We start from the raw sequence: 15,586 nt of genomic DNA, 5'->3' as shown, positions 1-15,586 counted from the left end.
ATGTATATATATATATGTATATATATATATGTATATATATATATGTATATATATGTATATATATATATGTGTATATATATATATATGTATATATATATGTGTATATATATATATATGTGTATATATATATATGTATATATGTGTGTGTGTGTGTGTGTCCAAGAAAAGCATGGAATCCGCATATTTGAGAAGCCAGAATGACCAAGTGTTTGGTATTTGTGCTTGGGAAATTCAAATTACCCTAAAAGAGTAATGTATTATCTGAATAGATGTCAGTGTCTTATTTGTGTATACCCTCTAATACAATAGTCGACCAGTTCATTTCATCTTTAATGTGTGCCATTTTAATGTACCAGCAATTGGATTTAGATCTTGACTCATAAACATAAAGTCTGAGGTGGAGGTAGGCTGAGGTGAATACTTTTTTCAGCACAATGCAGTAATATTGGTGCTGACATTTGTACAGCCTGCTTCCCCCTATCAACACATGAAAAATCCTGCCCTGCAGTTTAAAGCAAAGTGTTGTAGGCTGGTCAATTAATTGTATGTCACCTGTACCTTTTTATTTAGTTAAATGAGGTTTAACCTTTAACTTACTTTTGTTGAAGGGTTGTCTCCTGGACTCGGGAGTCTGAAGACAATGGAGTGTTGGTCCTGCCCTACTGTTAGGAATGCTATCACATATGGATATCACATCCCAGGTTTCCGCGCCTAAGACCATGGAGCTGCAAGTTTCATACATGTGGCATCCTGCTTTGACATGAGAGATTTGTCCAACAGAGCTCCTTCCCTCGGGGACCTGTTGCCAGTTGCTGTGGTCTTTCTGCATGGATGGAGCCACGTTGTTGCCGTGGGCAGGAGATTAACTATCTAATTCTTTTTTTTTAATTAAGTGACAATGGCTATCTTCTGATCCAGTGTGAGGGTTCTGATAACAGGGGAGAAACAACAGCTTGATATTGTGGAATTTAATTTCAGCACATGAAAATCGTTTGCACATGGTAAATAAAATGTTTTACCTACCTTCTAAATGGGGACCATTTGTTTCTTGTTTAGCACTGTCATATTCATATATAAATAAAATAGTATTATTACATACAAACTTTTGTTATATAAGTACAATATGTCTTTGACTTATTATGCATCTTTTTTATAATTTGGCAATAAATAACCAACAACCATTAATACACTTTTTAGTTAACCTGTTAGGGAGAAACTACGTACTGTGTTTTTGCCTACATTTATTATCTAATGACCATCTACATACATTAACTTGCTTTTATTTATATATATATATATATATATATATATATATATATATATATATTATTGCAATCTTTATATTAGTTTGGGCTGTTACTGAGACTTACTTTAGAATAGCTAATTTATTCTTACCGAGCATATACTTGTTACTGAAAGCTCTTACTGTGAAAGTTTACTGCACGTGTTTCCGGTCTGTAAGGAGCTAACAAATAGCTTGCAAGCTTCTGTTAGTTTGTTAAGGGACCTTTAAAAGTAATTCTGCATTTTCTTAATCATGGAAACGACAGGCAGTTCATATCAAGTGGAAAACACAGGTCCGTTTTATTGTGTTTTTTTCCATAATGGCGTAGCTAACAGCTAACGTTAGCTGTATGCATGTACATTCATGTCGTTATGTCGTAACCCCAGCGAAAAGCAGTGATTGTAGCTAACAAACGTAATGTGAACAGCAAATTATAAAGCTATGGCAACATTTACTTTACCATTGCTGTTGAGTAAACGAAGGTGTGGTGTTTACTTGTGATTTTGACAAGCTGTAAACCAGTATCTTCTAAGCCAAATGTCCCACTGTTTGGCTATGGCTAACTGAGCAAAATCCACTCAGTGTTGTTTCCACTTCAGTTTAGTACATTGGACCGTTTTAAACAGGACAGGACAAGTATTAAGGAAAGTAGGCTAAAATATAATGCACGGAGCTAGAAAACATGAGACTAAAATATTGCAGTTGTACAGTATATCCTCACTCCTTCAACACACCAAAGCTACTGTGGCAGTAGTAGGCGTTTCTTTTATCTTTTCAGCTTTCGAGCCTGTTGTATCAGTTGCATGTCATGCCAATATTCCAATACATGCACTGTATTGACAAATTATCACCTAAAATAACACAGGTACATCATTGTTGAAAAACCATTCGTCTTTTCAATATTCAAGCCATATTTAAACTAAAGTGTTCAACCTAAATAAACACACACCAGACCCTGTGCATAAGTATGTTATATTTTATAAGCAAACATGCACAAATTACAGTCAGGTTCTACCACTTCCTTGTGTAATAAGAAGAAAATTCATAAAGGTATACCATGGGCGGGGGTGTTAGTAACTATGTACATTTGAGTACTGTACTTAAGTAAAAATATGAGGTGGTACTTAAGGTACTTACTTCGTCTTTTCTTTTCGTTCCATTTTCTACTTTGCTACATTTCAGAGAGAAATATTGTAGCCTACTTTTTCCCCCACTACATTTATCTGACAGCTTTGGTTACTAGTTACTTTAGAAATTCCGATTCTTGCACACAAAACACATTATTAAAATACGATGTTTAATTATAAATTAAACTACCCAACAACAATTCCAGATGAAATTAGACGATTAAACACTTACTAATTATCAGAACAGTTTTATTGTTTCCAGTTTCTAAAATGTGAGGATTTTTCTTCATTGAGTATTGTAACTTAAGTACATTTACTCATCAGGAAAGTACATTTTCCTGATAATACTTGCATCATTTTACTTAAGTAACATTTTCTATTCAGGACTTTTACTTGGAATAGAGTGTTTTTACAGTGCGGTATTAGTTCTTTACTTCGGTAGACCTAAAGGATCTGAATATTTCTTCTGACCCTGTCCACCACATGTCTGTTTGCACAGATATATTCCTGCCGTTGTCATCATTGAAGCTGCTGATTCCTCCTCTGCGGCTGCTTTCTGCAGCGATGTGGCAAGTGGCTCAGCGGAGAGAGGTTCTCGATTATGAAAATCTCGATGAGTTTGTGACGCTGGTCACAGCTACAGTGCCACAGCTGCTCAACCCAAAGCAAAGAGGCACACTGCTTCTGCGACTGAGAGCCAAAGTGAGTCAGCTGGTTTCACATGTGATCAAGTTACAGAAAAGTGGACAATCACACAATAGTAATGTACTTCATAGATGCAGTTCATTCAATTTCTTGCTGATGGGACATCTCTCTCTTCTTTCAACATCTTTCTCTTCAGATTATTCTTGAGTTGTGCAGAAAAGAGGAAACAGCCAACATTTTGTGCGTACAGCCTCACCTAGAACGAATCCGCCCTCCGGGATACACAGGAGTAAGTGAAAGTGTGACAGTGTTTAACAGCTGCCTTATTAAAATCCCCAAAAAATAGCTGACTACATGTCAGTATTTTCTAGGGCTGCAAGTGATGATTATTTTCATTGTCGATTAAACCGTTGGTTATTTTCCCAAAAGCCCAAGACGACTTCCTCATATGTCTTGTTTTGTGATCTCAAAGATATTCAGTTTATTGTCACAGAGGAGAGAAGAAACTGGAAAATATTCACATTTTAGAATCTGAAATCAGATCATTTTGACCGTTTTTGTCATAAAAACCCTCAAACCAATATATCGATAATCAAAATAATTGGAGATTAATTTAATAATTGACAATCGATTAATCTTTGCACTTCTAGTCTTTTCTGTCATTGTCACATAAACAGTACAGTGGCTTGAGCTTGTACTGGTCATGTGGAGCGTTAATATGCTAACATTGTTTTGATACCGGTGATCAATGTGTTTCAGAGTGGGGATGCAGAGGTGGATGCAGAGGAGGCCATTTTTGTGGAGCTCATCCAAACACTTCTGAAAGACCCAGCAGAGAGGGAGCATTTTTACCAGGCAAGGCAGTTTCACATGTAGTGTTGCATTACCAGACCTTCCTCCACAGCACTGCGGAGGAGGGTCTGGTTAGTCCACACATCATTCTGGGATGTGAGAGTGCTCTGGTTTATTGGCATTTCTTAAAAACCAATCACAATTGTCAATGGCGGTGCTATGCACCGGATGAAGCCCCGGTGACTTTGCAACAAAGCCTTAAGAAGGAATTTATGTTTAGTGGAACATGCTCAAAAGTTGTTTTAGTGAGAAAACTCAGATTGGACAGATAGTCTAGCTAGCTGTCTGGATTTACCCTGCAGAGATCTGAGGAGCAGGTAACCACAGTCCTCATGAATCCTCCGGAGTTTAGAACGCCAGAACAAAGACAGCGTAAGGTGACGGAGCAATCCCAGAAGTGGAACATAGTGGATATATGCTAATGTGTTACCCAGCTGGCATCTGAGAGAGAATCTTTTTTCTGCACCTGTTTTTTAACTTCATTTTAAGTAACTGTACCTAGGGCTGCACCATATGATAAAAATATATAATTGCAATTTTTTGACTGATATTGCGTTTGCAATATGATTCATGATATTAGAGGGAATTATTAGTTTTTGTATTATTCAGTGTTTATTACTCAATGTTCTGCAAGCAGCCCTAAGTTGCCCCCCACCAGGCCTAAGTCCCTGGGTATCATTTGTTAATGTATTTTTAAGACTACAGTTACAGTCTGTGGCTCGGTTGGAAAAATTAGACATAGTTATATTATATCCAGTTTGCTTTTTGCACTGACTTAATGTAGGGCTCTTTCTAATCTGCATTTAGCTTTTTTATATTCTCAATTTCATGATTTCGTCCTTAATTCTGTTTTACTAGCTCAGGGCTTAACCATTTAGGGGGGGGGGGAGAACCCTGTTTTCATTTGAGACTTCAAATTAAAAACAGAATTAAATGATTATATAGTGATTTTTTTTTTTTTGAGGATCTGTACCAAACAAAGATTTGTAGAGAGCAATTCTTTAGGCCGGGACGTCTCTGCATCAACACAATACTTCATTCAGAAGGATTTGACACATACAGTATTTTGCCAATAACAAATATTGCGCCCTCTTGCAATTTGGATATTGCACTAGTCCTTATTGCGATTTCAATAAAACTGTGATTATTCGCGCACCCGGATGGCTCAGTTGTTAGGGTGGACGCCCATATTTATTGTCTCCTCAATGCAGCGGGCCCAGGTTTGACTCCAGCCTGCGGCCCTTTGGTGCGTGTCATCTCCCTCTCCCCTTTTCATTTCGTCAGCTGTCAATAAATGCCTAAAAATGCCCCCACTTTTTTTTTTATTTGTGCAGCCCTAACTGTTACCTTTGTACTCCCCAGGAGGTTTTTCCAACAGAGTATGGTTCCAGCTACGACACAGACATGCAGCTCCTTGTGTGGGAGTTTCTGTCTAAACTGGAGAAACTCCTGCCAGTACCAGACCTCAGTCAGGTAGAAAACCACCTCACATTCTAATTGAAATATCTAAACGAGCTTAGTAATGAAATTGTCGAATCTTATTTAAGTTACTTTTTGTGAATACATAACTAATTGGGTTAAGTGGGCTTATGGTATCGTCTCGTATTAGTCGCAGGCCTCCCACACACTGTAGCAGCTACATGAAGCATTCATTGTCTTGTCCCTGAATGTCCCAACCCTTCTGTTTCTTTCTTTGAGCCTGGAATAAAGGTTACAACATAAACATGGCAATATAAGAACATTTAATTTTCACTTTGAGTGTTGTGTTTCACAAACAGGCTTTTATGTATTTGATTTATAATTATGAATGAAGGAATTTAGTTAGTCATGTGTACATAAAAAATAATATTGGCCAATACTGTATATGGTTGTCCGTTTTGTCCCATTTCACCCTGAACTGACTGTATGATCTCCTTATTCTTACTGACACGTTAGTTCTTGTCCATAAACAGACGGTGTCATGGCTGACCTCTGCCCCCTCTGTACTGAAGGACTGCCTGCAAGCGCTTGCCAATCCCAACGACCTGAGGTCTCTCTTGCAGCATCACAAATGTCTTGAGCACCTTGGAACACAAGGTACACCAGAAACATCCGTTTATACAATATACAGTATATATATATATATTACTTTATGTAATCAGGAAGTCTCATCGAGGTGAAGATCTCATCAAGCAAGACGTGAGTACAGAGCAAAATATCCAACATAAATACAATCAAATGAAAATAAGGAAGTAAATCTATGATTGGGCTCTTGCCCGACCCCACGTGAACCCCCTTAGTTTCTGTTTAAGGCCGAGCCTGAACCACTGCAGCAGTTTTAGGCCTAAGCACAATTTAAAACCCTGAATGTCTTTTGCTTTTTATCCATGCGTGTAAGTTATGTATATATCTAGAACATTGTGATAACACACAGCGGTATACAGCCAAAGCATTTATTATAACATTACACAGACTATAAGGTCCGCATTGAATTAAGATAAACAGGGAAATTTGTGCCTCTCCGACCTGATTCAAATTAGGGGGGATTTTAAAAATGACTTCCCGGCTCCACCCAAACCTGGCACTTCAGGTTTGGGTCCAATTGCGTTCTGGCAGATCACAGCTGTAGTACCAAGTTTTATCTTCTGCTGCTTTTTATTTAATAAGTAACTCCTATCAAATATAACTGTTGCATGTAAATATATCCTGTAAAAATACTAACACTTCAGACAAGGTGTCTACACTAAGCCAATTAAAAAAGCGTAGAATTAGTTCTGTTTTGGCCCTCTGTCACAATACGCTGACATTTTTCTCACCTTAAACTTCTTCTCTTACACTTTTCAAAAACATTCCCCAGAGCGGATGAATCTCAAAGCATACCTCATGTTTCCGTGTGGACGGGGAAAATTGAGCTTTAGGAAAACGATGATGTAAGCTGACGATTATCATTATTCTGTATTTATGTGTATATTGACAAAAACTTTGTGAAGCGGAGGAAAAAAACACTGCTAGTAATTTGCAATCAAGTCATTATTTTATACTCATTCAGTTGTCTGACAACAGAGAGAGAGAAAATAAAAACAACTAAGTTGCTAGATGACTGAGCAGAGATTGAATAACCAGTAACCAGAGTAACCACACTGCTACAGGTGATCACAAAGCACAGGGGAGACACTTTGTTTCTCTTACTATGACTAGATTCAGTGCTTGCTCCGAAGCTATTTGCGCCACTCTCTCACTCGCTCCACCACACACTCCCGACACACGCCAGCCTTGCTATTCCCTTAAAAAGACTGACACACACACCAACCCACAGGCATAAACTTCACGCCACTTAAACAGGTCAAAAGCTCTGTGTGGAGCCTCCGCAGGACCGTAAATCACACTTGAGTTGTTCTCCGGTTGTTGTTCAGGTATTTTTGTGTGGATGGAGATAAAGTCGCAATATTTGTGCAACAACCCGAACAAAACATTTTATCGAAACATAAAACAACTACTTATACTTTGTGTTTTGCACAGGTACCACTTTAGAGATGTCCACCCAGGTCTTTGCCTGCTCAGAGTGTCCGTTCTTCCACGTGCAGGAGTCCTACCTGCTGCAGCACATCGAGCACAGTCACCCTGAGCAGCACAGCCAACTCCAAAGGTCTGCAGAGACTGCAGATATTCCCAAGAAGAAGGCCCAGCGTCCTGAGTTCCCCAAGCCTTTCCCCATCCACGACAGGCCTGACCCTCACATGTGCCAGGAGTGTGGAAAAACGTTCACACGCGCCTCAGACGTGACGCGTCACCAACGGACACACACAGGCGAGCGCCCGTACACCTGTGAGGAGTGTAAGAAGGGCTTCAAGAACTCTTGGGATCTGACTAGACATCAGCGCATTCACACAGGGGAACGGCCCTTTCTCTGCTCCCAGTGCGGCAAACGCTTCACACAGATGGGCTTGCTCAAGCTGCATTTCGAACGAACGGCCTGCGGACAGACGTGCAACCCTCCCCTCGAGCTCACAACAGAGGTCATCGTAGCAGAGGAGGCGTCACAGAATGTTGATGGTCAGTACAAATGCCAGAAATGTGGCGAGAGCTTCGGTAGCATCCTGGAGCGGCTGAAGCACAGGCAGAGGCACGTGGCCAGGCGTCAGTACAAATGCTCCCTGTGCGAGAAGATATACAGCCGAGCGTCGGACCTCAAGAGACACCAGATGAAACACACCGGCGAGCGGCCGTTTGCCTGCGAGTGTGGGAAAAGCTTCACACATGTGTGGCTGCTGAATAAGCACCAGCAGATCCACACCAGGGAGCGTCCGTACCCCTGCACAGAATGCGGAAAAAGCTTCACTCAGATCCAGATCCTCAACAGGCACCTGATGACTCACAACGGCCAGCGGCCCTTCCAGTGTTCCTACTGCGAGAAGAGCTTCGCCCAGCTGGCCAGCCTCACGCGCCACGAAAGAATCCACACGGGCGAGAGGCCGTACCTCTGCACCACCTGCCAGAAGACGTTCCTCACACACGGAGAGCTGGTGAGGCATCAGCGCAGCCACAGTAACTTCAGGCCGTTCAGTTGCGCACATTGCCTGAAGAGCTTCAAAACCAAGCGGGCTCAGAGCGAACACCTCAATACACACACAGGAGAGCGGCCGTTTGCGTGCACCCATTGCGGGAAGAGGTTCGCCAAGTCAACCTCGCTCGTCCGACACAACCTGACTCACACGGGGGAGCGGCCCCACCAGTGCTCCCAGTGCAGCAAGACCTTCCTTACCTCTGGTGAGCTCCTGCTCCACAAGCGGATCCACACAGGAGAGAGGCCCTACCCCTGCTCCTACTGCGAGAGGAGGTTCCGGTGCTCCTCGGACCTCAACATGCACGTCCGAACACACACCGGAGAGAAGCCACACAGCTGTCTGCTCTGTAAGAAGAGTTTCTCTACTTCTACGAGGCTGAAGAGACACGTACGCACACACGTGGAGAAGGACATAGTTGTGGAATCATTGAGTCTTTAAGCTGTTAAAAGCTAATTATGTAATTATTAGAAGAGGAAGATTGTTGCTTTGTCACAACAATAATAAACTTTCTTTTTTTGTCTTTAATCTATAGTTTTTTTTAATGTGATCTGATACATAAGAACCTTCTTAAATGTAAAGTACTTCACATGAACAACAAAAACATAGACAAATCTCCAAATCTTTGTGTGCTTTTCTTTCCGGAAAATTGTTTTTTGGACACCTCAGACTTAATTTTGCAGCCCCAGGGAGAAGGACATACCAACAAGCCTCACTTTAAAATGACTTAGAAATCATTCAGAGCTCTCTGGGTTAGGAGAAGGTAAAAAAAAGTCAAAATATGAACGAGGAAAGCAAAATACACGATTAGAAACAAAGCTCTGAAAAGGTGTAACAGTGGAGAAGGGCCACAACGATCTGGGAAAAAGGGAGAGGATGCCACAAATTTTAAAGATGGTACCACTGATCAACAGGAGGAGGGCTGCTCACACATCCAAGGTTAGTTTCCCTTGCATTACTTGTTTATTGTGATTGTTAATAGCTCATTCATTGGTTTCTACATTTATCTGTGTAGTGATGAAAACAACTAATGTTATTCAAACAATAACGCAATTAGATGGCCAGGTTTTCATGCTTCCCTCCACTGTGTGATTGAATACAGGTTTCTATGTAAACTGATCAAAGTTTATCTTATGGGACATTTAAGAAAACAAAGGAATAAGGTACAAGTCGGATGGCAGGATGTCTGTAATCTTCTCAAGACTTACATAACATGATAGAACTGGCTCTACATCCATGATGAATGCTCTGGTCTTTTGTATAATCAAGGTAGGTTTTCCAATGATCGCTGATGGGGCCAGTCATATAAACACTGGTTGTTAGAGTTATAACATCTTGCTAATAAAACCTCAAAAGCATTTAGACTCTTAAGAACCGTCTTGTAAGTGAGGGGCATTTTCACTACTTTTGTGCTGTAGAACAAGTAACGTATTTAGTACAAACAGGGACATATTTATATTTTAGAGGTAAGAAATAGTCAAAACAGACCATATTTGTGTAAGCTAAGATGTATTCTATTTATACACATTGCATACGTCAATAAGTTGGGAGCAGTTCCACCAGTGATATCCCTATTTTTTCCTTTAGAAAATTAGTAGAATCCTGAAGAATATATGTCTTATATCTGCAGAAAAGAACAACAAATATGGTAAGGAAAAGACAGAATGAACACGTTTTACTTTCCTATTAATCATCTTGCGAGCAACTGGTGGTGACACATTTATTTTTTATTACATTGAATTTGGATAACTTTTTCTTTAGTAGAGCTTAGTTTACGTCACCCAGGGGGGTGCTACACATTGGTGGTGGTAGAGAGTAGTCCCCTCCCCCTGAAGCGCTTTAGTTGTCTAAGCGCTATATCAATGTAATTAATTGTTTTTAATATGGGTGTCTCATCTGTGTGACAGATCAGGAACGATATTCTGCAGAAGGGGTCTAATTTCTCTCCATTTCGCCTTTCCCATTGCTTTTTAATGTATTGGTTAATGATGGTTGTTATAGTGTTTTACACGACGGTCTATGGTTTACATAAAGTGTAACACAATAATACGTGGCTCCATACAGTGTTAAAATGTCCTGCCACTTTAAAATAAAAAGTGTATTAAAAAATCATCTAGAGATAACAGTAAAACGGTTCCGTGATCATCACTGTTCTCATCATAGGTTTGAATCATATTTGAATGTTTAAATTCCCTTAAGTTTCCCGCCGGACCGCTTATCTGCCGGAACTTCCGGTCCCACCCACATTCTCGTGTCGCTTCCGGGTGGCCACTCAAGATTCATCCAGCCAGCCGTCGTTATCTTAACGCTGTAAACAAAAGTTACTCAACGGTTTAGCTTCCGCAACACGTTTAACAAGACATGCATATCAAGACAGGTAAGTTATTACAACTTTCTGACATATCTGACCGAGAATCCTCACTTCCAAAGGCTATTTTGCCGTCTTGCCGAAGGTGTTAGCAACTGTGCTAGCGCTATATGTAGCCGCCTGCTCGCCGCTTTGAATGGGGGTTATGAAACTTTGACTTCAGCTAACATGCTAGTTAGCTGCTCATTTCTCGATGTGGTACAAAATAAAGCCATCTCCTGGACGACAACGGTTGGTTGTTGAGACATTGTTGAACTCGGTTGACCATGTTGCAACGGCAGATGAATAAAACCGTCGAGTTTAAGTCGCCGCACCATGACGCTGCTAATTAAAGTTGGCTAACATTGGTGCTGGCTGCTAGCTCTTGCTGTCTTGTTAGCTGCCAGCACCGCACGCACTAAACCTAGCATGTTGATACGCATGTCTGAAGAGACGCTAATAAAGTAGCCAAGGGACTGTTTTAGCCCGAGACCTGAAGGCATGTACAGTTAGCTAGTTTCTAGACCTTTCTGTCACGGTGTTAGAGACGGTCTCCTCGGAGTGGTCAACTTACGTAAACGGTGGTTGATTTGAAATGTGGCGCTTTAGAGCGGGCACGCTATTCAGGCCAACGGGTGTATCCATTTTTTAATTGTTGTGATCCTACATGTTGTGTGCCAATAAACAGCACCTGTTGGGAGTGTTGCTCTTATTGTCACCAAGGACGTTTTCAGCTGGTCAGTCTAAACAACGAGCTTTAATGTCCAAGTATGTCTGTTGTGGGCCATGCGGAAAGAAAATGGGTCGGCTTGAACTCATTAGTTAATCTACTCGGTAATGCCCACTAAACCAATCACTCCCTTTTCACGATGAGCCATCACGTGTGACTGAATGACACGGATTGTTGTGTAACATCGGTACAGTACAGGGAGATGTATGGCGACAGCCAGGTATTTGAAGCTGTCGGCGGCAGTCCTCACAAAGGTATTACTGCAGTTATATTTTCTGTCTTAAATACTAGTGTAAACTTAGTGTATACTTGCCACTAGCTTAGTGTTTTAGTTGTTGATAAATCATCCATTTAATTAGCGTATAATATAACAGTGAGTTAGGGGAGTGTTTCTCGAAGGATCCTTTACTACTACAACTGACCACCTACCTCCAAGAACAGACCTGTCACGTAACTGTAGAATCGCAATTACAGCCAAATGAAATAATAGTTTTTACAAATAGTAAAATGGAAGACGCAACGTCTGTCTTCAACATCTTGTCAGTTGACTACTTTGGTGGTAGAAGTATCCAGATCCCTTTACTTATGTAGTATAATTAATATATAGTAAAAAGCATATTTAAAAAAAACTACGTGTTGTGTGCAACAATCCCAATCTGTAAAGTTACTGGAGTAAAAAGTAAAATAATTCTCTCTGAAATGTAGCAAAACAGAAGTACAAAGTGGCATGAAAAGACTCGGGTACAAGTACCTCAAATGTGTACTTTATTACAGTACTCCACCACTGGTTGAAAATAACATAAACTTTGTTCTTTTTGTTTTCCTTCAAATGTTGCACTTAATCGAGCTTGGTGGCTGAAATCCGACAACACCAAAGCAGACAATTCAAGTAGTGTTTGAATTTACACTTGAGTGTATTTTTTATCTGGAAAAAAAAACATCTATTTCGCTTTGGAGTTTGCAGACAGTTCAAGAAACCTTGTTCAGAATTTTAAATGAAACATATTTTACCAAACCTACTCACAGAAAACGCTTTGAGAAATTAAACTTATTTATATTAAATATTATAATTCAGTATTAAATTACAGTCCTCGTTTTTATACATGAGTTCAACAGCTGGTGAGACAGATTAGCAGAATATCACTTCTCAAAATGCTTGGTGATTATTTATCTGTCAACTTTGACAATCTTCTAACAGTCGGCACGTATCCTGGATTATTTGGGTTTGGGATCTTTTTCTACTGTTGGCAGATGAAACTCCATATGAGATGTTGTTCCCCTCCCCTCTTAATTTGGTATCAGAGGGCTAGTTTACAAAATTTAGATAGTGGATTAGCTTAATCTGGGATTTTCCCAAACAGAACCCAGCTCACCCTGTTCTTTTCTCAGCAATACAGGCAGCTCACCTGCTTGGTGGAGCCAGCTGACGGTGTATCGTCCAGCCCTGATGTTTGTTTATATCAAACAGCGTTTTTCATTATGGAGCAGAAGCATTGTCAAGGGAACCGGTCGCCTAACCAACTAACTCAGGGCTGTTGTTAAACGAGAGCAGGACAATGTTTTAGTTTTCTGTAGGGGAGTTGATATTAATGTGGAAACATTACAACCGTTAGAGATTTAAAAAGAAAAGGTTGAGCAGCAATTTTTTAAAGGCTTAGGGCAGATCTCCTCTTTACTTGTTCAACTGCGATGTCACGGCGTGTTCTCAGTTCATTTATTTCATTTATTGTTTTTCAATGAAGTCATTTTGGTGTAGATTGTTTAAATAAATCAAGTTGTTATTGTAGTTGCACTTTTGATAAGAGGACATGTTATATGCACCGCTAATATAAATAAAGGAATATATTTTAGTAGTTTTCAGTATGCAGCTTGTTATATTAAAACATGAAAAAATTGTGAGAGTTGGGCTGGGTAGAAATAATGAATTCTCATTAGAAATCAATCTCTTTTTGAGTGATCCGATATTGATTAATCTCCCCAGATGAATCTTTGAATAAATACATGTTGTCGCGTTAGCCCTGTTAAGTTAAAAGATCTTTAGACAACCTTTTTGGGAGGTAGTGTTAATGGAAACCTTAACCTGGTGCGTATGTGTGATATGAAGATATTAGTATTTTTGACCAACATGTCAATATGTCTTGCAGGTACATGGGAAGCTAGCAACACCGTGTGTGAGTCCGATACCCTGTGTGATCCAGCCGTCCTCGTTGCAGCCACCAACTCAGAGCCACACATTCGCAACCGTCGCCTGTCTCCTGGCTCGGGTAACTGCGGAGGTGGTGGGGGTGGAAGCTGCATCTCTGGCAGTGACCAACAGCCCCGGCAGCTTTCACCTGAAGGCGACCTGATCGTCCCCGGCCACACGCACACCTTCAGCTACCGCAGGGACCGAGACCGCAAGGGCCACCAGCACAAAGGCCGCAGCCTTCGCAGGGAAAGTCAGAAGGCGGCCAGCCGAGCCAGCGAGCGGCCACAGAAGGTTCACCAAAAGGACAGGTGGGTGGAGGACAGTCTGTCGCTGCTCAAGCCCCCGCCTGCCTTCCCCGTGCAGGACAGCCCCGCCAAGCTGCAGCCGGCCGTCAGCTACGCCTCCAAGGTGAAGGCGGGAGCAGCAAGCGGAGGGCTGGAGGAGGAGCGCCCTGCCATCGGTGTGCTGCTACAGAACCAGTGGGGTCTCAGTTTCATCAGCGAGGCGAGGCCCGTCACAGAGGGCCCCGGCCCTCGCCCCGCTGCCAACGCCCTCCCTCCTCAGCCTACAGATGCTCAACAGGCAGCAGAGCTACAGTTTGAGTCAGTTGTCACGCTCCAGCCTCCAGGAGAAACGCCTACCGCTGCCTCCGTCACCCCTGCCGCACGCCCAGAGGGGGACGAGAGCAACGGGAAACTGCTGCTTAGTTGTCGGCATCTAGTGGAGGCTTTGAACTATCACAGTAGAGGTGAGAGCTATGAGAAGCTTTGAAGACATGCGGTCAGATTTTTATTTTATTTGGAACATTGATTCTAACAGTAACTCTCCTTTTGTTTCCTCAGAGTGGAATGCCATCTGTAACAAACAGAAAAAAGGTACGTTGCCTAATAGCATGAAACCTGGTCAGTGCTGTTCTGCCCTTTCTCAGAAAAAAACAAAACATGGGCAAGATGTAAAAAAGTATTTTATTTGTTCTAGACAAGTACAGAGAAACATAGACCGTCGCATAAGCAGTATCTCATGTACAACTATACTTATATCTAACACCAGATGGGCATTGATCTTTTGAGTAGTCATTATTACATGTTAGTTTGAAATTCCAAACTCAGTGAAATTACAGTTCGGACAAAGTTTGGAACAGGGCTCTCCTCTTCTACAAACAGTTTTTCTTAATCTGCTTGAAATGTTGAGAAATAGGCTTCAGCACCTTAGATATTTACATGTCATGTAAATATCTGTCACTCTCAATGCATAATGTATATCCGTGGTTCTTGAATGTATATAAAGGGAATTTGTTCGAAAAAATACATTTGGCCGATTGGGAGCTTGAATCCATTTTCCCGGTGGTCAGCTGGAACGATAATGTTATTGGATTCTCTCTCTTTAATGTTTTTTTTTCTCCTATTTTGCAGTTCCCAAAAAGGTTGTCTGGTACAAGGAAGCCCAGGAGCACCCAGCCTAGCAGTGTGAGAAACCCAAAGCATATATAAAACACACATGCAACACATACATGCACATTAAAACACATTAAGATGGACAAATGTATGAGTCCCGCTCTCACACACTGCACTCAGGATGATGTCTTCACACAAAGCCACACTGAGACACTTTGGACTAACTCCCTTGAGATCTTACTGCAATGGACTTTTTTAACGCCTTACAGGAAGCCTGCCTTAATTAATCAGACCTGTTTTCATCGCCTCTCATTACCATTTTTATCTTGTATGTGTAGAGCTGGTCTTTTTAAAAACAATCAGGAGCTGTAATTTAATTTTTCCCCCGTTTTTTGAAAGCTACAGTATATCACCTTTTTTTTTTCCTCTAAAGCAAGTGGTCAAACAAGCACTTTGTTTAAAAAAAAAAAAAAAATC

General features: G+C 41.1%; 2 protein-coding genes and 2 long non-coding RNA genes across 5 annotated transcripts in view; 3 read left to right on the top strand and 1 right to left on the bottom strand.

Moving 5' to 3' along the window:
- LOC117939007 overlaps window positions 1-769 on the bottom strand; it is a 4,159-nt gene extending 3,390 nt beyond the window's left edge. Inside the window, exon 1 of the long non-coding RNA XR_004655521.1 lies at window positions 682-769. This is a non-coding gene — a long non-coding RNA (uncharacterized LOC117939007). The remainder of the gene's footprint in view (window positions 1-681) is intronic.
- LOC117939006 overlaps window positions 1-1,031 on the top strand; it is a 2,406-nt gene extending 1,375 nt beyond the window's left edge. Inside the window, exon 2 of the long non-coding RNA XR_004655520.1 lies at window positions 609-1,031. This is a non-coding gene — a long non-coding RNA (uncharacterized LOC117939006). The remainder of the gene's footprint in view (window positions 1-608) is intronic.
- Window positions 1,032-1,422: 391 nt separating this feature from the next.
- Window positions 1,423-10,156, top strand: LOC117938923 (zinc finger protein 2 homolog). 2 transcript variants are annotated; one of them, XR_004655501.1, is made up of 8 exons: window positions 1,423-1,577; window positions 2,912-3,114; window positions 3,254-3,346; window positions 3,817-3,912; window positions 5,272-5,382; window positions 5,862-5,985; window positions 7,408-9,389; window positions 9,553-10,155. XR_004655501.1 is itself a non-coding variant. In XM_034863899.1 (7 exons), exons 1-7 carry the CDS (start codon window positions 1,538-1,540, stop codon window positions 8,889-8,891), a joined length of 2,151 nt encoding a protein of 716 aa, XP_034719790.1. In that variant the 5' UTR covers window positions 1,423-1,537; the 3' UTR covers window positions 8,892-10,156. The 2 variants fall into 2 exon arrangements, 1 of the variants encoding a protein (XP_034719790.1); XM_034863899.1 differs by having other exon boundaries at window positions 7,408-10,156.
- A 515-nt stretch (window positions 10,157-10,671) lies between these two features.
- si:ch211-214j24.10 (uncharacterized protein LOC558894 homolog) lies at window positions 10,672-15,460 on the top strand. Its single transcript, XM_034863911.1, has 4 exons — window positions 10,672-10,827; window positions 13,672-14,463; window positions 14,558-14,590; window positions 15,128-15,460. The coding sequence occupies exons 1-4, from the start codon at window positions 10,812-10,814 to the stop codon at window positions 15,175-15,177; spliced, it is 891 nt and encodes a 296-aa protein (XP_034719802.1). The 5' UTR covers window positions 10,672-10,811; the 3' UTR covers window positions 15,178-15,460.
- The last annotated feature ends 126 nt before the right edge of the window (window positions 15,461-15,586 follow it).

The sequence above is a fragment of the Etheostoma cragini genome, chromosome 23 (assembly GCF_013103735.1).
Source record: "Etheostoma cragini isolate CJK2018 chromosome 23, CSU_Ecrag_1.0, whole genome shotgun sequence".
Lineage (NCBI taxonomy): Eukaryota > Metazoa > Chordata > Actinopteri > Perciformes > Percidae > Etheostoma > Etheostoma cragini.
Note: the sequence above shows the minus strand (reverse complement) of the source record. Positions and strands in the feature narration are given on the sequence as shown.